At 25.6% G+C, this 26,642-nt stretch overlaps 2 protein-coding genes across 6 annotated transcripts in view; one reads left to right on the top strand and one right to left on the bottom strand.

The window, feature by feature from the left end:
• The window catches only part of LOC132938421 (regulator of G-protein signaling 17), a 29,348-nt gene extending 13,812 nt beyond the window's left edge, over nucleotides 1-15,536 (top strand). For 2 of the 5 annotated variants that reach the window (XM_061005245.1, XM_061005244.1), the window contains exons 3-10: nucleotides 4,843-5,075; nucleotides 7,089-7,130; nucleotides 8,318-8,329; nucleotides 8,810-8,890; nucleotides 9,270-9,331; nucleotides 9,795-9,961; nucleotides 10,676-10,937; nucleotides 13,765-15,536. In XM_061005245.1, coding sequence (XP_060861228.1) covers nucleotides 4,843-5,075; nucleotides 7,089-7,130; nucleotides 8,318-8,329; nucleotides 8,810-8,890; nucleotides 9,270-9,331; nucleotides 9,795-9,961; nucleotides 10,676-10,912 — 834 coding nt within the window. In that variant the 3' untranslated portion in view covers nucleotides 10,913-10,937; nucleotides 13,765-15,536. The remainder of the gene's footprint in view (nucleotides 1-4,842; nucleotides 5,076-7,088; nucleotides 7,131-8,317; nucleotides 8,330-8,809; nucleotides 8,891-9,269; nucleotides 9,332-9,794; nucleotides 9,962-10,675; nucleotides 10,938-13,764) is intronic. The other 3 variants (XM_061005247.1, XM_061005248.1, XM_061005246.1) reach the window with 3 other exon arrangements.
• Nucleotides 15,537-15,773: 237 nt separating this feature from the next.
• LOC132938425 (ejaculatory bulb-specific protein 3-like) lies at nucleotides 15,774-16,951 on the bottom strand. Its single transcript, XM_061005251.1, has 2 exons — nucleotides 16,699-16,951; nucleotides 15,774-16,114 (listed from the first exon to the last, which is right to left on the bottom strand). The coding sequence occupies exons 1-2, from the start codon at nucleotides 16,925-16,927 to the stop codon at nucleotides 15,906-15,908; spliced, it is 438 nt and encodes a 145-aa protein (XP_060861234.1). The 5' UTR covers nucleotides 16,928-16,951; the 3' UTR covers nucleotides 15,774-15,905.
• Nucleotides 16,952-26,642: the final 9,691 nt, after the last annotated feature.

Here is a 26,642-nt window from a genome sequence, read left to right as displayed (position 1 = left end):
AATTATGAATAACTTAAAGTCTTAAAATGTCTTACACTATTACTCATGTACTTTAATCACCCTAATTTAAATCTTATTTTTATTTACGTTAACTAATATTTGTACCTATATATAAGTTGTATTATATATTTATTAATAATAATTTATCATCTTATTGATGATTTGGGTTTTTCTACATAAAATTGTAGTATTTTAAATTTTTACATTCTATCTCCCTAAATATTTAAAAAAACTGATTCCCGATCAAAATAAAACCATGAAAACAATAAGACTTTCACTTTTACTTTATTAAACCCGTGTCGGTTTGGCTCAAGGGTGGAGTGAGTAACCAGGACATTTCCCAGTGACCTGGGTTGTTCAAATAAAGATTGACCCGATTGAGTAGAAATGTCGTAATTTTTATGTTGATGAATTAAATGTTGATTCTATAATTGTTTGAAACCATAAATAATATAGTATTATGTGCTTGGAAAATAAGCATACAATATGAAGAATAGTAGGTTAGGTTATAAAAAAAATACAGTTTTTGATTGGTGCACTCAACCGATAAGTGATGACAAATGATTGTCTTAGAAGTGCTTCGATTCCAACATATAGTACCTTATCTTTTAGCAAATTGGATCAATAGATGGTACTTTAGAGAGGTCATTTTTTGATTTTCTCAATAGTTATTTAATGCCATGGGAAAAACTACTGACAAATTACGAAAAATCGCTTAAAATGGGATTTTAATTTCTAACGCTTTGTTTATCACCGTAGCAACGAATAAAAAATTATAATATTATAATATTAATTTAACTTAAAGTCTATAATAAATAATAACATTTTAAAAAATCCAGGCTGATAAACCGTCTCCGTTCAGAATTGTTTTTCTTATACAATGATATTATATCATTGAATTCAAGTTTAATACAATCCATTATACATTGACTCACTTGTAACCTACTGTACAGCAGAGCGACATCCACTTACCCGCTTTTTTGTTGATATTTAACTTAAGAGATACTTCTTGCCTCTTGGTCTGGCCAACCCTGCCCGTCGGGGGACTGAAGATTTATTTTCCATTTAGGGGCCAAACTCGAAAAATCAAAAATAGATGTATAAATAGGTATTTTAATATCTATAATTAATTTTATTATTTTGTTCGTTATTAATATTATATTAGGTAGGTAGGTAGGTAGGTAGGTACGTTGTAATAATTAATATTGACTTCAAAAAATAAAAAGTATATCAAACCAATAAACATAAGTTTAAGATTGGAATTTGAAAATTAATTGTGATTATGGCGTGGAATTTTGTATTTCAATTTTAGATTCTGAGCGGAGCGAGGAATCTAGTGGTTGTACAATGGTGTTTATTATTTTTTTTTATCCCGTATACACAATTTTTACCAGAAAGAGTGCTTCGATTTAAACATATAGTGTCTTATCTTTTAGAAAATTGGATTAAGATGGTACTTTAGAGAAGTCATTTTTCGATTTTCTCAATAGTTATTTAATGCTACGGGAAAAACCACCGACAAATTACAAAAAACCGCTAAAAATGGAATTTTAATTTCTAACGTTTTGTGTATCACCATAGAAACAAATAAAAAATTTTTTTGTTATTTTGTTGTAAATTATAATATTAATTCAACTTACAGGCTATAATAAAATAAAATAACAATATAAAATATCCCAGACTGACAAACCGTTTCCGCTCAGAATCGTTTTTCGTATATAATGATATGATATCAATGAATTCAAATTTAATACAATCGTATGATTATACAGTGACCCACTTGTAACCTACTGTACAGCAGAGCGACATCCACTTACCCACTTTTTTTTCTAGTACTTTTATACGATGTTCCCTTTTACAGACATTTGATCTATGTCTAGCACAATTCAATTACACAAATTTTAATTAGCATTTTTCTTCATTTTGTTATAGGTATTTTTTTGCATTTTTCTTATAATAAGTCTGACTAGAGTTAAAATGACCACTATATAAATTTGAATAGCTGAAAATAAAGCCATTTAGCATTTGTTAATTGAATTATTAGTAGACCACGTAAAACTGTCTTACTCAGGGGCATAGATTTAGAATTAGTAAAACAATTTTTTTGTAAACATCCATTATAATTTTATAATATACTTGTTTCAGATTTAAGGCTATATCTTAGTGCGATATACACAATCATCTTTTATAGTATCACTCATTTATCAACAAGAAAAAAGTGTATGACTTATTGACTTGTCTCTGGACTACTATTATTGTATAATAATCTGTGACAGCGTGTAATGAATTATGAACTTAGCGCAAGTTATTAACATCAATAAGAAATTATTTTTTAATATGGCACCTACTTTACTATGAAAAACCTAAAACAACAAATAAAAATTAACTGAACAATGTAATAGATTTATGTCAAATTTTACTAGCTTGTATTAAAAAAAATCAACTACCATATATTTACATACATTTTCTTCTGAAAAACTTTGACGGTTTGGACTTCAAATATTGTTGTACATAGAGATGTAGTATTGGTACTTTTATGAAGGTAAATTAACTTGCCATACCAAATACTCGATCAAGTATTTAGCGATATCGATAAATATCGCCGTTAATAAAACACATTAAAAATAATTTTAAACATAACATCGACAATACGCCGTCTTTACAATCTGTTATCGATTTGTACCGTTAATACGAATGTCATACATAAAGCTATCAGATGAATTGAAAATTAAACACAAAAAATCAGAAAGGTAACTAAGTAAAAAAGGCAAAAAAGTTATTATCTATTATCTTCGATATTAAATGAAACACATTTTATACAAACATTATTTTTTATCATTATCAACGAAAATAATTTATAATTAGAGATGTGACTAATTTTGGATATTGTTATGACTAAGATAACTATAAGTACCTACCTACTAATAAGTAGGTAGCAGTAATTATTTACGATGACTTCATACTTTTTATAAAACTACTGTGTATTATCAATTTTAATCAACGGATTACACAACAGGTACAATAGATAGATAATTTGATAAATTAAAAAGGATATTACTTGCTTTAAAAATTATTATAAGCAATATTACTATACTAGCATTTATAATTTTATATAAATTGTATCAATAATAATAGTGCTTGACTAAATAAATAAACATAATATTTTTTTTTGTTTGTCTTGAACTTGAGCCCAGCAACTATGGCCATTATTAGCTATACGTAGGGATTATGGACTATGGTTGGTAGGGTTGGTAGAGTTGGTAGAGTTGATAAGGTAAGGTTGTTACGGTAGGTAAGCAACACGTGTATACATATGTGGCAAGGTTTTTGATACTTCGAACCCGGGTGGTCACCCATCCGGATCCGGGAACTAGTAGCAGCGGGTGACTGTGCCAACGCACCGCGCCAAGCCACATAATATATATTATTATAGTATAATATGTGTTTATACCTCTATTATGAACTATTATCATAAGTCTTAATGTTATACATAATGTTTAATAACTCGGAATCTACTCGTTCAAATTTTAATTATATACATCAAAATGCTCAACAATATCATCTGCTAAATGTTTACAGTAAAAAATGGGAAATGAGTTCTCATTTGAAAAACACAAGCTTGTATCAACCACAGGGCATTTCTTAAGAAAAACAAAAAAATCTCAAAAATTTAAAACATGGTCTTTAAGTAGGTATATTTAAAATTCCAAAAATTATATTTTGATCTGCATTATTAAAGTAAAAAAAGGTTCCTTGGTGAATTACCCGGTAGATACTTTAAATTATACAAAAAAAACTAATAAACGTATAGATAAAATATGAAACTTACTTTAAAATATCACTTAGAATAATTTAGTATTTACTATTTAGTATTATCATAGTTATATGTTTTAATCAGTAACCTTGGTAAACTGAGTAATTATATATAAATATATAGGTAACGTTAATTATTTAAAAGTAACATTTATAACTTAGGTATATAGAATTTCTAAGAATTCAATAAGGTTATTTTAGTAACGTTATTGATTATTCATAAGTCAATGTTAGTATATTTTTTTTGTATTTAATAAAATCATTAAAATAGCTAAAGGTACATATAGAAAACATGAGGTTGGATTTGGTCAAAGTGTTAACATTACGTGACCAAACAATCAATCAAGATCCATTAGCTTAGCTTTTAGTAATGTATTCTACCCTTGAGGAAAAAAATACAATGCTTTTAATTTAGCATTATAGTGAAAAAAGGAAACTGAAGTTATTAGTCACGTACTCACGTATATTTCAAAGGGTAACTTAATTGAATAATCAATTTCATTATTAAAACACTTTGGCTACAACCAGTGCAACCACATATAGTATTTTTAAGGACATTTAAATATTTTTAAAGTTGCTTTTACACTTATTATAATGTGTTTAAAAATTACTATAAACTAGTAAAACTATACAAACTAAAAGTTGAATATATATTATTTTAATATATTTTAGGTTTGAAGAATAATTATCAATAATTAACAACGATAGGTATTATGTTTTACTTTGCTAATTGTATTTCATTATGTCCTTTATTTAATGAATTATATTTATTTAAAACAAGTTTTTAACTAGGAAGTTAATGTTTATTTGGTATATGTTAGTATATCACAATTAATCGGGTTTTTCCATTGTCTGTATATTTCTCATTTTTTTCTTGCATACCTCTTGCCTAATTTGATAATCTCTGGCAGAACATGTGATTTATGTAAAACAAAACAAAAATATCGTCGTATATAAAACATTTTTACGACATATATTTTATACATGTATAGATTCATTATTTTTAATATGGTATTTTTCTTTCTTTAGATGAGTGTGCTTGTGCCGATTGAAAGGGGCGATCCAGTTGGATCACAGGGTGGGTCGCCACCGTGCACGGCCAGGCACAGGTTCACTCCTCCTGGAAATCCCAGTACACCGACAGACCCACTGCCTGTGCCTCCGGACGTTGCCGAACCGAACGCGGCCATTGAAACGCAAGTGACGACCGCTCATAAGCATCCATGCATATCTTGTTGGTGTTGTTGTTGTGGATGCTCTTGGTAAGAATATATATTTTCATATTATTTTTCAAACTATAATAATATTCAATAGTCGCTGTGCAATAAAAATTAAATAAAAAGTTGTATACTATTTTGTATAGGTACGTTTATATGGCAAAATGTGGACTATAGGGCAATGAGAACTGCTAATTAAATATTTTTCTTTTTTTTTTTCTACAATTATGTGCCATTCTTAGTTTAACTCAATACTATGATTGCCTTGTGTGACGTTAGGTACTCTCATTTTCAATTAATTTATTATATATAATATATTAATACTGTCAATACTTAATACTGGTCCATTGTTTTTTAATAACATTTTTTGTCTACCTTCGACAGATTTAAATAGGCAAACAATTATTTCATATTGTTTTAATTTTTAAGAGAAGAGTTGTTAGTTTTATCTCTTTTATAAATCTGTTCAAATATTATACATTTTTGATTCCATTTTATTAATTAAAAACACATAGGTATAATATTATATAATATAATACAAACGTTCGATAAATATTACGCGTACGAAGCAGTGGTTATCATAATACCTCGACTGATCAATCATTATGGGGTGGTTGATTGTATCAACTATCGAAATTAATGTTACTTTTAAAATTTCGATATGAAATAAAAATAACTAAAGTGAAATTTCTATCGGTTTTTATTTTATTACTTTTTTTTATTGATCTTAAGAATCGGCAACTATGGACATTAGAATTTTGTAGGAGGTTACGGTTGGTTGAGGAATACGTGTATATGGGGCGAGGAATCATCACTAAAAACCCAGGTGGTCACCCATTCGTGAACTAGTGACGTCGGCCGATGCTTGACCTCAGAACATGTTAGTGATTGAGGCCAACCGGCAACCACCGAGCCACACCATATCCCTTATTTTATAATATTAATAATATTCTTATACCTAAATGTGTATTATAAAAAAAAAAAAAAAATAAGAAAATCTATAAATGATTTATCACATAATATAAAAATTAACTATAATCATATTTTATTTAAATAATTATAAAAATTGTTAAATAATAAAAACAATTATAATAATATTGTATATAAATATTGTTTTATTTGCTGTTTACACTATTTGATATTCCATTTTACCCGTAATATCTACATTAAAATAACTCCTTTATAGTTTATTAAAAGTGATATTTGTTAATTGTTAACATCAACAAATTCATTTAAATTCTGTTGAGTTATAATTATTCAATAATAAATATATTTTAATATAATATATTATGTGCTTATTGGCAGTGTGATTGAAATAACGAGTATCGTCCACGGTCATTAATTGCGGTACCTATTATTCAAAGATTAAAATGCATTGTTGTATTTAATTTGTATGCTGTTAACAAAAAAAAAACGTCTGTTTTTAATTATTGTTGAAATAATTTTCATTCACAAATAAAGGTTTTACTTTAATATATATAGTATATACATTAAAAACTAATAGTTTTATGTATATATTTTAGCTAGTTAATTTATTTTTAATTGATAAATTAATGTTTTTAAGTAAAAATATAAGCAATACTAATTTACATTAATTTATTATTATATACAATATAATACAATTATAGTACATACATATTGAGAACATGATTTAACTTTTTCATAAAAAAAGTTGTTCCTTTATTTTATGTTATGATACTTCAGCCATGAAATTATATTATGTATCAATAATTATTTAAATGGCACGAATAAGTATCATAGGGCAATTATATGTCGTTTTTGCTTGAATTCCCAGGTGATCACTCATCTGGGAAAAGGCAATTGAGGGCACATATTGCTTGACACCATTAGAACACTGTCGTTGTTCCTCCACGACAAGCTAATAAAAAGTTATAAATATAAATATTATATGTTTTGTACATAAAAATAAAAACTTTAGTGTCTATATCGAATTAATAATTAATGTAAAGACATATTATACGTGAATGTGTATAATATATATTTTTATGTTTTTTTTATTTAAAACTTATTTTAATTGATTTATTTGTGTACAATCAGTGTTTATTTGCATGCGTACAGGAGTAGGATATGCAAGTTATGGTAAGTAAAAACCAATTTATACATTAACTGTTTAAACAATTTTTATGTTAAACTATAATTATGTATGTAATAATATTGAAGTGTTAATTTTATATTTAAATATAAAACTAATCTTCATGTATACTTAATATCTGTATCTAAGCTCTCGTTTATGATATTTCTGAGAAATTCCAGACAATTTACAAGAATAATAGAAAATTACATTTTTAACATAGTCTTTGGTATTTTTCAATGATTCCACTACTAATCCACGAGTGTAGGCGCCTACTTTTATGTGCCATATTTATGTCACATAAATATTTATTGTGTTCGATGGTATTTTTATTAATAATTCATATTATATTACCATTATAATATAATAAAAATTAATAATAGATTATTAACAAACTCTAAATCTCCATGACACAAACTATGCGACGGGCTATGAAAACTTTATCCGTTACCATTAGCATGCATCTACGTTAGCGTATAAAGACCTACACGCTAAATCATCATCCGTAATTAGTTAAATAACATATCAAAATATATTACAAAATTATAAATTGTTTAGTATAAGAAAGAATTTAAATGTTAGATTTTAAATTTATACAAATACAAAAAACCATTAATTAATTAAATATTTTAATCATTGATTGATAATCAATTATTTTTTGAGATATTAAAATATGAGCATATAGTATAATTTAAAACTAAAAAATTGAATAATAAAAAAAATTATAAATAACATTAATATCAATATGAATGTTGTTTTTTATATTTATAATTTAATAGTATATAGTAATCAAACTTAACAAAAATATAAGGTTTGATTTCATAACTATAATACACACATTAATTGTGTAAGAATTAATTTTAATGGTTATTACTTTAAAAATTATTATAAGAAGATAATCAACATTATGTTTGCATTTATTATTTATACGATTTATAATCACCTAGTCCAATTAATTATTATTAACCTGTATTTATATCGTATTTAAATTTTATACATCAATTAATAGTTATGTGACTTTGAAAAGCTTAACATTTTAATAAATGCATTATTAAGAATATAATATTGTTTATCATTTTATCCCTTAAATAAATAAATCTTAAATTAATATTTTAGAGCTTTTATTAAAATAATTTTCGTACTTATTTTTAATATACGGTTTGTTGCTTTTTATTCTGAATTTTCACGCATACAGGGATCGTTTTTGGTGAGTATTGTGTATTTATAAAGAAAAATAATATCTAAAATTGTAAATAAAATTTTATAGTAAAATTCAAAAATTATTATGGTATATTCATGATTATGTGCTGTATTAATACATTACAATTTACATTAAAAAACATTTTCAATTCTTGTCCACTACAGTCTTTCTTCCTAACAATTGTACACGATATATTTTATAAGTATAAGTTATAATATAGGTATCATATTCATAGTTATACATTTATGTATATAACTTATGCCTTATAATAACAATTCAAACTAAACATTTTAAACCAATTTGAAAATTGTAATGTATGATTACATAGATATTATTATGTATTAATACACCACGCACTAATTTATTTGGACATATATAACATAATTATGAATATTGATTTGTAGTAAACTATCGGATGTATTCTGATAAACTTAACACGGAAAATAATATGTTGAGTTAACAATACTTACCTATGTATTTTTTCAGTTTCCCATTAAAAGGTCATCCCCCTAAAACAAATGGAAACGGGTCTAGCGGTGGCATAATCGAAAATCCCGTAGAGCTAAGGTAAATTTATGTAAATCTTAAATGTATATACTTATACAGCTATACAAAATAATATTGTATAGCAGATATTAGTTACAAAAGTTAGTAACAGATTTAAAGTGTCATTATTTTGATTTACTTTTGTTGTTATTTATAGACACATTTATAACAATTATGTTTTTTTAAGAATTATTAGATATATTAGGTTTTGGATCTAAAATATTCACCTATTTAAATTGTTTAAAATATTGAAGGCATATAAAGAGTTTCGCATATTTTACCAAACTAAGACGCTTTGAGGCAATTGTCTCCTTTTATGTGATATTTTCAATTTTCAATTTTTCATTTCATACTACCTATAAACTATGTTAACAATTTTTAATTAGTATAATCTTTACAGGCCTCCGTTGGACGAAATACGAAGTTGGAGCAAATCATTTGACCGACTTCTAAAGTGTCCTGGTAATTAAACCAATGTTATATAATATAATAAATATGAGTAAATATAATATAATATTAAAGTGTGTGTATTATTATGCATACATATACACATATACACCAGTATCGAATTAATACATTTCTCACGGAGGAAATATAAGTTGTTTAAAGTACTCATCAAAGTTTCCTTACCTACTCATCAATACTACAATTTCACTATTGAAGTATAAATTAATATGAAAACTGAAAGAAATATTTATAAAAATGTTAAATTAAGATAATATTTTCAGTATTGGAACTAAAAAAAAAAACCAAGGTAAAGGAAAACCTGTATCTTCCTTATCTCCAGTAAATATTCTACTGACGTCTGACACACATATACACATTTAACATAAAGCTTAATATTATCATTTACTTTTATAATTGTACTAAAATAGTATAACATAACAATTTATTATCATTATTATTCTTATTTTTATTTACGCAGCGGGAAAAAAGATATTTCGTGATTTCTTACGATGTGAATACAGCGAAGAGAACATATTGTTCTGGATGGCAGTAGAAGAGTTAAAAAAAGAATCGAATCCTGATGTAATAGAAGAAAAAGCTCGGTTCATTTACGAAGATTACATTTCGATTCTATCTCCTAAAGAAGTAAGTGTTTATATTTCAGTATTTTTGGAGGTACTTACCTATATTGTAAATTGTAGTAATATTACAGCAGATAAGAGCTATTATTTATTTACATTTTAAGGTACTTACATATTATTATCCTGACTACCTGCATCGATTGAGAATTTACTGGACTACCGTAATACCACAGTCAATGGTATTTTAAGTATTATTTGAACTAACACTAGTTTTTCATTTTTTTTAAATTAATATAAATATATAATAACTAATGTACTAATACAATATCCCATTGAGTAAACAATGGTATACCTATACTATATAATTACTAAGAATTTGTGTAATATATCAACAAAATCAATTTAAATAAATGTTAAGAAATCTATTTAACTCAATTATGATTTATGAGACACATAAAAAATGTCTAATATACAAACCATAATAAATAATAATTATTAACTATACCTAGGTAAGAATTGTATTCTATAATAATAACTATAATATTAATTGTATATCTGTTATTTCATTAGATACTTATTTATGTTATGAGTCTTACTGTATTTTCCCCTCAAAACAAAATTTATTTTATTTTATCTTTCTGGAAAGAATTTTGGAGAGTAGAAATATACATAGCCAGTGAAAGGTAAATTCTCAATCAATACAGGTAATCCGGATTATACGAAAGTACCAATTTTAATTTTAGTTTTATTTAAAAAATGTATTATTTATTTTAATTAGGTGAGTTTAGACTCTCGTGTTCGTGATATCGTCAATAAGAACATCAATCAACCATCATCTCATATGTTCGATGAAGCTCAGCTACAAATTTACACGCTTATGCATAGGGATTCTTATCCAAGATTTATTAACTCATCGCAGTACAAAAAATTAGCCAAACTTGAAAATGGAGCTACCGGTAATGCTCCAAACAGTGGCCAACAAACCCCAACCAAACGCAAACAGAGCAATATATGAAAAATAAATTTGGACAATTTTTCAGGTACTTATATCATGTCAACCAATTTCCCATTTTTAGTTTCAACACTTATTCAAAAAATACATTCAATTTGAATAAATAATTATTATAATAAGTATGTGAAATAATTTTAAATGTTTTAATGATAGACATATTAGTTTTTTCGACATACTGTAGTGTTATCTCTGTTTTTCTCTGTCTATATCTGTTTATTTCAAATCTGAGGTTGGTTCGCTTGCTATACTATAAATACTTTTGATAATGCTACATACATTTGAATGCACCTACAGTAATTTTAATCATTGTGCAGTGGTCTATGTCGATGAATTTTATTTTAATGTTAAAAGCTATAAAGTGTATATAATCGAACCATAGTGAAACAAAAGCTAGTATTGTCGGTTCAAATAGTTTGATTAGAGTTTTTGTCTCAATACTCCAAGTAGTGTGAGATAATATTTTTAATAATATAAGAACTTTATTAGTATATACTTTATTAGATATCTTTAGAATTTTTATGCGTGGAGGCTATGCGAACCTAGAACCGAATGTGATACCTAGTATCTGTACACATTTTTTATTAGGTACCTATATTTCCAATTTTTCTATTTTTTTTTTCTATTTTTAATTCTTCTATGTTTGATTCCTTCGTATAAATTCTGATTTTTTAAGCTAAAACCAGTGTTTTCGGTCCGTTTTACTAAATGTATAATCATTTCTTGAATATGCGTTTGTATTTTTTGATATTTTTATTTCTACGTAAGAAGTTAGCATCGTTAAAAATAGTATGTTTGATTTTATCAGAAATTTACATTATTTATTTATTTAGTTAATTTCCACTAAAAATAATATGATAGATAATACTGACCCTTGTAGTACTTACGTCGTTTTCTTGAGGGAAACGAGACTTTACGAGAGTTGGTTCGATATTTTAATTTGTAATGATCTATTTTTTAGGAAATTTAAGATGATATGACTTTGTTGTGTTTGGATAATATGTAGTGTCTTCATATTACTTTATTAGCTTGTGTAATGAGACTGGCTAGACTTAATATTTTTTTGTTATTAGATACTTGATCATATTATTTTTAATTTTATTGAGATTGTCATACGTTGAATTGTTTTTTCTAAGTCCATTTTGGTACGGGGTTAGGTAGTTAATTTTTTCCAGAAATCAAATAATATAATAAGCTATTATTTCCAAAACTTTACACATGTCGTGTTTAATAGTGTGATTGGTCTATAACCATCGATCCAGAATCTACTTTGTTGTTTTTGCTAATAGCTAACCTAACCTAACCTAACCTTTTTTCAGTCTGTCAGAATAGATCCATATCTTACTTGTTTTCGCCAATCATGTTTTCAACTAAAACGACCTTTTGGTTTTCGCCCAAATTACCTTTTTTTGCCAAAAAAAAGAGTAATTTGGTTTTTGCCCAAAGAAATATTATTCATAGTAAACCAAAAAACATTTTAGTTACCACTGTCCAGTAATGTCGTAGTATAACTTTAATAAAAATGTCAATACAAAATCACCGTCTATCATGCGCCATGGTTGAATATTATTCTTGATGAAGTTTAAACCAAAATGTATGTTAAAATTAGTTAACAAAATATAATAAAAATTTCGAAAGAATCGAAAAGATTGAAGTGACAAGAAATAAATCAATTTAAAATTACACAATACAAATCTGGTCTGCTCACACGGTACGAATTTATCAAATCCATGTGCCATAACTTTGAACATTAATTTGGTTTTTTATTAATATACTATTTTTTTTTACTAAATTCTAAAAATTAAATAACATTTTCAATAAGAAAAAATACAGTGGTAACCAAAATTATTTTTTCGTTAATTATCAATAATATTTCTTTGGGTGAAACCCAAATCACTCTTTTTTGAGTTTGGGTAAAAAAAGTCATTTGGGCGAAAACCAAAAGGTTGATTTTGGGCGAAGACAGTTTCACCCTTTTCAGCCATACATTTTTACTTTTTGGACCAAAGTGGTGTATAAAAAAAATTTAATTCAGTTAGGACCTGGAGGTGAGCTTTTGCATTTTTTTAATGTGAGATTTCATGATTTCAGATTTATGGTTATCTTAAAATTAATTTAGATTTGATCATCGGAGATTTAGTCTGTTGAAAATAGGGGTTTATTTTGTTTTATTTCAATGAAATCTAAGTCATAAAAATGTTTCATTACTGTTGGAATAAAAATATTTTCTTAATTTGTTCGAATCTTCCTTTGGGTTCATAATTTATTAATTTCTGTTTTTATCGATTATATTTATTTTGTTGTTTCGGTGTAGTCCTTTTAGCAAGTGTATTTTGTTCCATATGAGTTTTGTATCAGCTGTCTTTTAATTTATGTTACAAATAAATGTTTCCCATGGGACATGACTTTTTTTTATTATTCACATACATTTTTATTTAATTTTTTGAAAGCAATATTTTTATTTTAGTTTCTATTACATTTTTTATTTTATCGTACACCACGGTAGCTTCAGGGTTTTGGAATTATTCCTATTTTTTTCTAATGTGAGCTGAGAATCTTATACCTCGTGTTAACAACTTATCAAATGAAATATCAGAGGGATGGATCTTAAAAAACTCATATTGAATTATTTTTTTAAAACTTTACTCTTAGGAAAACAAGAAAATTATAGATTCAATGGACATAAAAAACATTGTAGATATATTCACGGATGTGATAACAAAAGTTGATAAACTTTTATCTTTGCTTGATAATGTTTGTTATTATATTAATCAAAACATATTGGTTTTATTCCAAAATGTAAAAATAATTACAATACAATAATAATGTACCTAGGTATTATTTTTCATATTTTTCAGCGATAATAATTCGTATTTGGTGTTCAAGCCTGCGTTTGGACCCATGTATTTGGGACCAGAATTGATAAAATGTTCGTAGATTAACATATTATACAGGTAGAATAAGGAAAACTTTGTATTTAAAACCGCGATGTAAAAATAAATTAGGTTTTAATTATTAAGGAAATAAATGTTTTATACATAATAATTAAAAATTTTATTTCATTCGCAACAATACATTTTTTTGTATCTTAAAAATAGTGGTTATTATAATTTTGTATTATCACTATCTTGTGTTTGTCATGTGGGTACTTCCATCGAAGTATCTAATTGTTTTTATATTAAACTTACACAACACAAATTCTTTTCTCTTAAAGTATGCAATGTTTAATAAATTATTATGTGTAAATATAAAACAATATAATGATTAATGTCATATATTATAAATAAGTTTATATTAAAACGAAATTGTGTTACCTACAAAAATTAATGCTATATAATTGCATATAATAATTATTTAAGACTAATATACGCAATACTCGGTATTCAATACAATTTAATTCGATACATTGATGGTATTAACTTAATTTAAATGTTTTAATAGAATCGTTAATTTTTGTAATTGTTATACCTACTTCCGTTCTATGATTTCGTACAAACAATGTAATAGTAAAATATAATTTACTACATAATCATTTCTAGTCTAAAAAAAAGACTGTATAATTTTAGTTCATTAATATGATTACCTCTGTCATTCTTATATTAGTTTTTTTTATTTATTTTATTTTTATGTCATATAAGAAGCTTTTAACTGTGCCAATTTAATCTTATGAGTTTATTATTATGTTTTTTTTTTTTTTTTAGTATTGTGAATGTGACATTTAAAACAAATTTAAAATGTACAATATTACGGAACACACAATTTCCTAGACTTGAATTAAGGTGCACACGTTTCGCACACATTTCTGATGAACAAATTTAGGATGTTTCTTCAAAATATAGTATAATACATATTACAATATTATATTTAATTCAAACTAATAATAACTATTTTAGATACACAATATAATATGTTTGACCGGTAAAATTAACATAACAGGGTACAACATTTTCCTTGTTTCATAAAATATTGTACTCCCAAGTTTGTCGTGAAAGACTAGTCATCATTCTTAATGATGACTACAGCAGCTTTCAATCCAAGTTCGATAGTAGACTTTAATAGGCATAATTTAATATTACTCATAAAAACAATACTATAATATGTAAACATTTTTTAGTTATTTTACATGCGTAGAACATTTATATTGAAATTATATAATTCTTGAGAATTTCTACCGTTCAAAAAAACTGCAGTAACTTTTTTTGTTATCCTTTTAGTATAACACCTCTATATTGTATTAAGCACAACTTAACAATTATACAAAAATAATAATGTAAATAATTCTTGAATTTTTCGGTTCATTAATTAGAAATAAATGTGAATAATATGATCGGTATGGGTACTCGGCTAATATATAGTTGAAATGGAAGTTAAGGCATGTTCGAAATTTTTTTTTTTTGTATTATACTTATACGAGTTAAATTGTCTATATAAATTATCTCGTTTAGATCATGGTAATAGTAATAATTGTTATAGGCTAACGAATTATATTGAGTTATCAATATGAATGTTCAATTTTAAAACAATAATAATTATTATTAGTACTTATTAAATTTATTACTATCATTTTTAAACAATATTTTAGTGCGTAATAATGTTATTATTACATTATAAAGATAATGATATAACACCGATATGTGAATTTTTTTTAACACTCGTAAGATTTTATAGAATACGAAATGATTAATCTTAATTAAAATGACTGCTTTTATTTCAAATTAAATACAAAACTGTATGTTAATTGAGTATATATTATTCTTCATTTTTATGTTTTAGACAAATACAAAATAAATACAACATAATAAAAACATAATCCAAAATATTTATTATTTCCTTTATGCTCTTAAAAAAAACAAAAAAAACACATATATAACTAAGTAATGATATTTTTTATTATTATTGTATACGTTTGATAAATAGTGCATATATAGGTACTGCATTCTAATGTATTAGATAAAACTAAATTATTATTAACTACTAATTGGTAAATTTATACTTATGTTTAAAATTTAACAACCCCTTTTTTCTTCTCTTCTGCCAAAAATTGTTGGAATTTCTGGAATTGTTCACGTTTAGGGTCCCATTTGTCAAGAAGCTGTTTCCACTCTTTATCATAGTCTCTCTGGAGTCGGTCAATTACTTTAAGGGCAGCATTTTTTTGTGTGGCATTGCATTTCACACATTGTGTTTTTAAAGCATCAGGTAAAATTTCTGTAAAGTAAAAATATTTAAGATAAATAATTTCATTTTATTTTATTACTAACGGCATTATGAGTACTATGCTCAATAAAATCAATAAAATAACACTGTAAAATAATGTTTCATGTAAAAAATATCATTGAATTAAAATCACATTAACTTAATTGTATACTAGTAACACTGTTTATTGTTTTATTAGGGGCCTGGTTTCTAGTTCTATTTTTGGAATAAGTAATTGAAATCTTTAATTTAATCATAAACATTTATCAACTAATATTAATAACATTTTTTAAAATTCAGATTTTTGTGGTACATAAACCTATCACTTATTGGATGATAAATAAAATAAAAAGTAGGCATTCATATATATTATAAAGGTAGGTGATTTTTAGAGCAACTAGAAACATGTATAGAAAAAAATAATTAGGTATATTTATATTCTAATACAGTTGATTAGATTCAATGAATACAACAGTATAATCAATTAACAGAGTATAATTGTATCATAATGGATGATGCTAAAGAAATACCTATCCTACAATGTCACAGCGTAATATTATGTTTTTCAACTATACAAGTGAAGTAAGTATACATACTTCTAAGTTCAGCTCCTTCGGGTGTGCACGGTTTCTTGTCCAACAGACATTGGACATAGCTATTGACTAATCTTTTGGAAGCCAGAACTTGGTCGATATCGATATGGTCGTACTTGGTAGTGTAGGCGGGACCACCTGCGGCTACAGCATCTTTTTGCGGCGCTCCGACCGTCTGGTCCACCGCGAACACCGCCAAGACAACACAGACTACTGCAATTCGTGAATCCATGGCGTGCAATTGTGTACTGAATATACAACGCTTCAGACCGGCTTTTATAAGCAATAATCATTGGCATCAATCGTGTGTTTTTTTCGTACTTCACCAAACTAAGACAAAGTGTGGTATTATAGCATAATAATGATTCATGCCCGACGACCTTCTAGTGACTCGTGATTGTCGTCATAGTACATACCTCTTAAAATCATTTCCCCATTGCCTGACCGGCAAGTTGGTTAATAGGTAATTATTTCCTTGATTACCACTTACTTGATATGCATAAATATTATTGTTGTAGTATCGAACGGGTCGGTCAATAATGCGTGTTTACATTCGGTTTTAGCGGTCCAGGAGCTGAATCTATCATAAAACTGCCGGCAGTTTTTCTCGGAACAAGAATAAATTACCCGCTTGTTATATTAAAAAATAACAAGTTTAATTATTAGTATTAGCTTTTAGCCTTTAGGGAAAATTCTGTTTATCTACGTCAATTTGACGTCATCATACTATCATCGTCTTCCATTAAATGTATTCTTCGATATTTTATTCTGTGCACGAATCCGTGACAAATATCATATCCGAGACTCCGACTGATTGATTTCGGCAGAACTTAAAAAAAAATCAAATATAAAAATATTACAATGGTAATTTTTTTATGAAGTATGTATAATATTATTCTACTAATTCATTTTTATAATTAATATTCATTATTTTGAACTGTTATAAATAATAAATTTAGACTAACCGCGGAATTACAATTCAATCAAATATAAACTTAATTATAAATAATTGTTTTATTGTATTCTAATGTAATATAGGCATCTAATATCTATTATAATTCTACTTTGGTAATTAGTGTTGATGTTTTGACTAACTAATTACTGATTCCAAATATATATTATTATTATAAGCTTATACAATTTGAAAAATAGTAATTTTAACATAATTTTTATAGTTGATGAAAGAATTTATATTAAAGTCAATATAAAATTGAAAATAATGATAAATTACTATTGTTTTCACATACAGTTGAATGAATAAAGTAAAACGAGTGCATATTATCACTAAATCTTTGAATCCTGTTGGTAGTTGGTATTGACATATCGGTTACTATATGGCCTATCAGAAATAGTGGCAAAATATTCTCATATTTTAACATTATTTTATTATTATTTGTTTAATTTTTTTGTTTGTATGATAATTCTTGTTATTTATAAAAGTTTTAAATATTGTACACAAGAATTCATAAAAGTCACATTTCATCATTTGTTAAATTAAATTTGAAGAGGGTTAGAGCTAATAGAGCTGAATAGTTTCCAAGATTAGACTTGGTTTTTTTAAATCTAAATTTAATAGTAATATATTATACAATTGTTAAACAGTTTCATATTAAGTTTTAATGCACAACAATAAATAAAACATAAAGAAAATTAAAATATTTTTACTGGTGTATAATATATTATATGTAATAATATATAATATGTCGCTTTTCTAAATATATTAAAAATTCAAAGTTATAAGACTATAACCAACCTAATAATATGACAAATATTAAATCATAATAATTTTTATAAGATCAAAGTATAGATATGAACAAAAATAAATAATAATAATCAGAAATTAAATGATAACGTTGTTTTAAAAAAGCCGAGAGACTCGCTTAGCGGAATAGTTGGTATTCAATGAACCTCTTTTATCGCTGTAATGTATAAGTTAAATTTGAATTCAGTGATAAATAATTGCATACAAAAAACAATTATGATTGGAAACAATGGAAACGGTCAGCCTAATCTTTTAAGTTCTAAAGATATTTTAAAATAAATTAATTTTATTATTACTAATACGGTTGGTTGAACTAATTTTTTTAAAAGATAAATTATATAATACCTAATTATTATAACATTTTTAGCTGTTCAATGTTATTAATTTATAAATCAATACACCATAGAAAGGTGTAAATATAGGTTCATCGTATAAAAACCTTAAAATAAATCTAAATATTTTGAACATTTCATTGTGGATAGTTTATAATAGGTAATATACGTGAAAAGTTTCAAATTCCTACGAATAATATTTATTTTTAATCACAAAAAAATCGCAACTCTTCGTTGAAGTATCAAAATTTGAACTTGAAATGTCTATTTTAAAAAAAAATTGTTACTATATATTTTCTATATTTTTAGAAATAACTAATGTGGGATCTTTTATTAAATTTTCAATTTTTTGAGTAACCTAAAATTTATCATCAACACATTAAAAACAAAATTCGAAAATTTCAAATTGCCTATAAATAACTTTAAAAAAGTATAAATATTTTGAAAATGATTCCATATTGTATAGAAAATGCTAGGTAATATAAACATTTGGTAATATTTTCAAGCAGTGGCGTGGTGAAGTGAAATAGTTTATCAGAAATTTTTTTTTTAAATTACCTACCATCCATTTACTCTAGTACGCAGTAACCTCGCAGTACTACTCGCGTGGCATGTACATTTTGTACAACATGCACTACAAAAATGTATCACTTTATTTTGAATGCTGTAAATTAAGTATTAATTACTATATTATAGTTACACCTAATAATTAATATTAAGTTCATGTAACAATATCTGGATATTGTATATATTCTATAAAATTATCGGGCAAGTGCCGTTCAAAATCACCGTCTACACGTCACTGTTTTCAAGCATCTATACGGTTATTAGTTGTTGAATCACAATAAAATAACCAATTCGATTTTATTAAAAACTGATTTTGAGGAAAAATTCGCGTTTTTTCTATTTTTTTTTTTTTTGTTTTACCTAACTATTAAGAAAAGTACTGCGAATATTATACTTTTTGCCCCTTAAAATACCGACTACATCTACTATACCAACAGAAAAGATGTTGAAGTTGAAGCAATCTTCAAGCATTTAACTGCTTTAAAATGCGACGACACAAAAATAGAAACTAAAAAAAATTTCAATTAAATAAACAGTTGTACTTGTATGTAAATAAATTATTTTAATACAATTCTTGAAATATATATATAATATCACACTATTTATTGATTTAAATTGAAAAGTTTGTCTTGATAACTCTTGCTATATAGTAAAGATACACAAAAGACATATTTTATAAATAAATGTTCTTCGTAATAATATTACATAACCAATCATAAATAATCCGAGCAAGGTTGAATCTTTCACAGAATTTCAGATTCCTCTTCCTTTATTCTATACAGGATTGGTAAATTTATACTCGTATAAAAAAAATTATGGATAATGTTGTTAAAAATATTAGAAAAATTTAACTTTACACAGAAATGTTTTAATTGAAAAATTATTTAGATTAACTAAAATAACTAAATATGAACGCTTCATAAAATAAACACTCAGCGCTTATGGCTAATTTGTCAATGCAAAATCTTTATTCAAAAGATCAATAAGAAATAAAAATAATAATAAACAGTTACGTGGTAAAATACCTATACTATATATAAGTACGTCCTTGGATTGACTCTCTTCTAATCTCTCAAAATTAACTTTAAAAAGTAAAAACATGACAGTTGTAGTTATATAATATAATAGTTCTAATTAATCTTTCCATACACGATAATGAATATTGGCCTAAATCATAATTGATTCATTGTATTGAATTAGATAGAATTATTTACATTTATGTGATAACATACAAACATGTTTGTTTTTTATAGAAAACCTTATTTTTGATGTTTTTTAATACTATTTGTGAAAAATATATTTGAAATTGTTTGTATACTTAATGTTTAAACTTTGATTCGTATGTCATTATTCATATTTATTAGTATTTTACTGTAATATTTATTAAAAATGCATTGATACAATATATTTTTTCTAATTCAGCCAATACATTTAGGTTTTATTCAATAACAGAACATTACGTTTTAATAAATAAACTTCAAAATACACGTAAAAATATTTGATTTGAGTTCTTTTTGGCATCTCTTTTTATATAAATTATATACAGTATACTAGTAGAGCATATAAATGACATACCTACGCAATGCGCATGTCTTATACAGGAAAACACTTAAAAGGTACGCATTATTTTTTTATAAATAATAATACATCTAGAATAACATTTGAATCTATTAAGTATTAATACATCATAAAAGTTTATTTATACAAATTAAATACATTTTCATCTAATCTATTAACTATTTGCTTATTCGTCAGCAATTAATGTTAAGTTAAATTATTTAACAATAATTCTGTAATGATAAAAAGTATTTAAATTATCAAAATGTTATACTTCAAGTCTTTAGATTCTTAAAAATATGGATTTTAATAATTTGATGGATGTTACATATTTTATAATGTATTATAGACTTTTATTTTAAAACATTAATTCTGTCCGTTTGTAAATGTATAATTTTTAAATTTTAAAAAATTATTTTTGCTATGCTTTCTTGGTTGATGAAGGAAAATACAGAAATATAATGCTATAATGATTAGTTTTTAAAACAAGATTATGTTGACAAACTAATATTAAATGTGGTTACATTTTGTTTTAGAATTGACCTTGCTTCAAATAGTACATTTATTTGAGTGTACGCTATACCTGTTTTATATTTTAGTAGAATTATAATTTCCAAGACCTTGAAAATCAATACAATAAAAATATTTTTTTTGATCATTACAATAACATATTTTTTTATATAAGTACAATTATTTTTGTTTAAATATTTTACGTGGCTAATTAGTCATAAATATTACGTACTTACCTAATTACTTATTGATATAAGAATATAACAATTATTTTTTGTTAGGGTATGTTTTAAATTTGAATTTTAAACTATATTAACAGACAACAGTTATATAAATCTGTGAAGGTTTTAAGAAGTTATAATATTTTTAATAACGCAATCTTAAAGATGATTCATTATAATATAAATGAAGGTATGTTACTATAGGCTAAATCTTTTAATATACATTTTGGAGCGTTTATATCAATGAAATAACCACAGGGGCGTATACAAGGGGGGGGGGATGTGGGGGTCAGATCCCCCCCCCCCAATAGGCCTTTTTTTAAATTTTATAAAATAGTGTTCTTAATGACTTAATGTAAGGAAATTACAAGGAAAAAAAATGGCAAGGATTTTTTGTAAATTTTTATTTTAACACAATGAACAATTAATTAAAAATAATTTACTTAATATTAATCAGTAATCATATATTTATTTCATATTCATATAATCGTATTATGTGATATTTGATAATATGTATATTATATATACAAGTATAATAAATTATTATAAGATAATAATATGTGGCAGACCAGCCACGGGCCGTCGCCAGTCGCCACCGTCACCGATATCAACGCGGCGGAGACGACGCCCGCATGTCCGTGCGTATAATAATACATTTTCCTACACATTAGAAAAAGAAATATAAAAATAGCTAAAAATAGCTTAAATAATAAATATTATTATTATCTAAAAACAAAAATCAACCACAAATATTATGTCAGTTGTACGAACAAGTCATAACTACATATAACTACTTGTAGAATTTAAAATAAAATGTATTGAATATATATATGTTTTATCATTTATTAGGTATTTAAATGTGCACATACCTAGGTTTAGGTATTTTTGTTCCATAATAATTTGTTTGCAACTGATCCCCCCCCATACAAAAGTTATGTATACGCCACTGAATAACCAAATAGGTTTCTAAAAAAACAACACTTCAGTACTATTGTTATGGATTGTGGTTTTATAATAAGCAGGGAGTAAATTAAATAAAATAAAATTAGTACCTACCTACCTAAATAGAGACTAATAACTAATAAGTAATAAGTAATAGTTACCATTATAAAATCAACCTATATTTCTTTAAATTTTTTTTTTTTTTGATATTAAACCTCCACTTAAGTGAACGACTATAGTTAAGTCTGTGAATGTAATTAAAATAGTATCTTCTTGTTGGAATAATTTACTATTAATAATTTTAAGTAAACATAACATAAGGATACCGAGATTATAATATAGATACCACTATTTAATATAAGATTAATGTTGACTTGAATTAAGGACTAAGCTTATGCTAATGCAATGAAAATATAATTTTAATGTGTAGAGAATTTCAGAAATTATAATATTGATCTAACTGCAAGAGTATTAAGTTGTAACTCGTAGCAGATAATTTATCTCAAACAAATATTAGACAACATCGGGAGTAAGGAATAAAATATAAACTAATACAAACTAGGTTTAGTCTATATTATAATTTTTTTTCCATTCGATGTTATAATTCTTCAAAGAGCCTTAATGATAATCATTGCTTGGTTTTTTATTATTCACACGAATAGTAATAGTAGTTTAAAATTAGTAAATTCAAAGTATACAAATATCTGTTGTTAGTTTAATAAATTTAATGTTTGAGATTCTATAGTCATATCCAGGGCTCGTAAGTTCATGCATTTGCATATCAATCTTGCTAAGTTGTATTTAATGCTAGATGACATAGAAATCTATTTCAAGGTACCACGGTTAAACATGTGAAATCTTATTTTGCATGTTTTTGCATATTTAGAGGTTTTTTGCCTATTTGGCATATTTATGCATACTTCTACTTTATCGGGCATATTATACAATATTCTATTAGCATCTATCAAAAATGCAAATGAAATATATGTATAAAATTAAAAATAGAAATTGTACTATCTTTTCTTTTCTTATCTTCTTGATACTCGTACATTTAACAATAGTTTCTTGGAATTTGGAGAGTGAATTAGTCCGGATTACACTATGCGTTTTGTCGATTGCCGATAATACGCAACCCATCGGTAAACGACCACGACATCCATAATTAACATTAAACCGATGTAAAGATGTATTGAAATCTCAGACGCTGCAAGCAAATTTGATTTATATCAAATCGAACTTTGAATGTTTACCAACGGCCATAAAAACAACTTCAAGAGCAAAAATTATCATTGTTTGATTCAATTAAAATAACCGAAACAATAAGTGGCATAGTTAAGAAACTTCAAGGGCAACATAGTGACAGTATTAAAACTAAATTAGATTCAGTTCTAAATAGTAATGCCGGCTACAAAATGATTTGCAAAATTTCCAAAATATTATCCGGTGAAGAGGAAAGTATGACAAATCTAGGACTACCCGAAGACATGACCCATGATGATTTTTCGTATTTGAAATATGCACCAATCACCTCTACTGACGTTGAAAGGTCATTTTCAAAATACAAAAATTTAGTCACAGATAACCGTCGTTCATTAAAGCTTGTCAACATTAAAAAATCGCTGATAGTACAATGTAATTTCTAAGGTAAATATAAATTTTGTAATTAAGTTATTAATGTTATTTCAATATTAATGAATAAATTTGTTTTAAAAGTTTCAGATTTAAAACGAATAACTGACAAAGACGTACATTATACACAGTTCATGAAGGCTCAGGAATAGTATTAAATAGTATTTAAAATCTATTTTTTTTTAATTGTAACATAAAAATAATAAAATATAGCTATAAAAAAATGAATGGATAATTCATGTTATTTCAAAAATAAATAATTATTAAATATAAATAAAAAAATTTTAAGTAAGCATTTTTAAGTGCATAATTTGAGATATTTAGTGCATATAAATGCATATTTTTTAACTTTTTAAGGCATATTTCAAAGCATATTTTGCCAATTTTAAGTGCATAAATGCATGCTTATTTAGGCATTTTTTAGGGCATGAACTTACGAGCCCTGGTCATATCTATTGAATGTATTCGTATACTGATTTAAAACTATTCCTCATCAAAACCCAAACGTACATTGAAATAGGGGCTGGATTTATTTTTGGTTTTAGAATTACAAACTAGGTTTTTTAATAAAAATATTCTATGGTACAATGTCAATTAACGAGGTCAACACATTACTGAAATGTATACTCCTAGTTTTATAAATATTTAATAATTACTAAACATCTTCAATTAATTATGCTTTAAAAATATACTGGACTTTAAAAATTTAATTTAATTTTGATAGGAAAGTAATCTGAAACATTTCCAATAGGAAAGTCGATGAATAGTTGATATACGATTTAATTTCTTAAAAAGAAACTACCAAAAACCCTCAATATTGAAGATCAAAATATTTTGTCTACTTTAAAGATTTGTTCGTCATCACCTTTTGGGGCAGTAAAAATGCTTTGATTTTCTACTTGACCATACTTTCTAGTAGGAAAGTAAATCTAGTTGGTATTTTGGGGAAATGTTGATTAAAAGTTAAAATTCTCATTAGTGTTCAAATTAGTAAAAAACAAAAAATAAATAAAAAATAAGGAACAACAGAGATTTTTATGCAAAAATAGTTTTCTAAAAAGTCAACTTTGTTATTTGGTGTAACTCGAAAAAAAATAACCGTACCGCAGTTAAATGAAATTTTCATCGAATGTTAATATTACTATTTTCCAAATACAACAACATGTTCAAAAAAGGTGGGTAAGTGGATTTCGCTCTGCTGTACAGTAGGTTACAAGTGGGTCACTGTAATGGATGGTGTTAAATTTGAATTTAATGATATAATATCATTGTATAAGAAAAACGGTTCTGTGCGAAAACGGTCAGTCAGCCTATGATATTACCAAGTATATTTGATGATATTATTGTGAATAAAGTAAATTATATTATATAACCTATTTACGTGGAACCTTGTTTTAAATTTTCAATCCTTAGCTATAAAAGTTGAACATTTAATACATTTTTAACAAAATAATTATTAAATTTTAAATTTGATAAATGTTGTCAAAATTCGAAATGCTTATAAAAAAAAATTGTGCCCATGTATTTTTAATATTTTTCAAATGCTATTGTAACATTATATCAGGAGCCTTGCATTAAATTTTCACGTTTTTTTACCCAACAAATAAAATTTTATTGATATTTATAAGAAAAAAAACTAAAAAAATTGAAAACTGACAATGTCCGTAAACAGCTCAAAAAGAGTAAATTTATTTTAAAAATTGTATGGTGTATAGAAAATGCTAATATAAATTAGTATATATTTATACATATTTTGAAAATAACTAAATTTGTTTAGGAATTTTAAAATATTGGTTTCGGTACACCGTACAATATAAGACATAAAAAGCAACTTTTATCTTAAATATTGTGTCTGTTAGAACTTTTGGAAAAAACAAATTGGTAATAATCTTTAAACGTTTATTTAATTAATCTGATTGACTTTAAATGTAATATTTGTGAAAATATGTAGTACATTATTTTATTTCGTTATTTTAATAATATTTTATCTCATGTTATAACTGTTATAAGGCGTTTAGTATTGGCAATAATTTTACATTACTATGTTAAGATGATTGCAATATTGGACAGTTTTTAAGGAGTTAAAAATAGGCAATCTTCTAATTACGTGCATGTGTGTATTTTAAATGTGTGCGTAGTAAGTGATTATTAGTTTGTGTGAATGTAATGGCACTCCTCCTGAGCCACCTCCTTTGCGTTGCCTGAATGGTAAACACTGTATTTAGTTCAGTGATGGTAAACAATGTTAGCTCATATTTTATGTATACTTTTTACCGATCTTACCAATAGACCTGATAACGTGATAAGACTTCTGAAAAATAATTCGAGTTCATTAATATGTCTACTTAAGATCGATTATTTAATTTAAATTTAAAATAATCAACATTTAAAAATCCATACATTTTAAATATTCAAAGAAAATGTATA

This window comes from Metopolophium dirhodum, chromosome 2, assembly GCF_019925205.1.
Source record: "Metopolophium dirhodum isolate CAU chromosome 2, ASM1992520v1, whole genome shotgun sequence".
NCBI lineage: Eukaryota > Metazoa > Arthropoda > Insecta > Hemiptera > Aphididae > Metopolophium > Metopolophium dirhodum.
The sequence above is the reverse complement of the archived record's forward strand: the minus strand, read 5'-3'. Positions and strand labels throughout refer to the sequence as shown.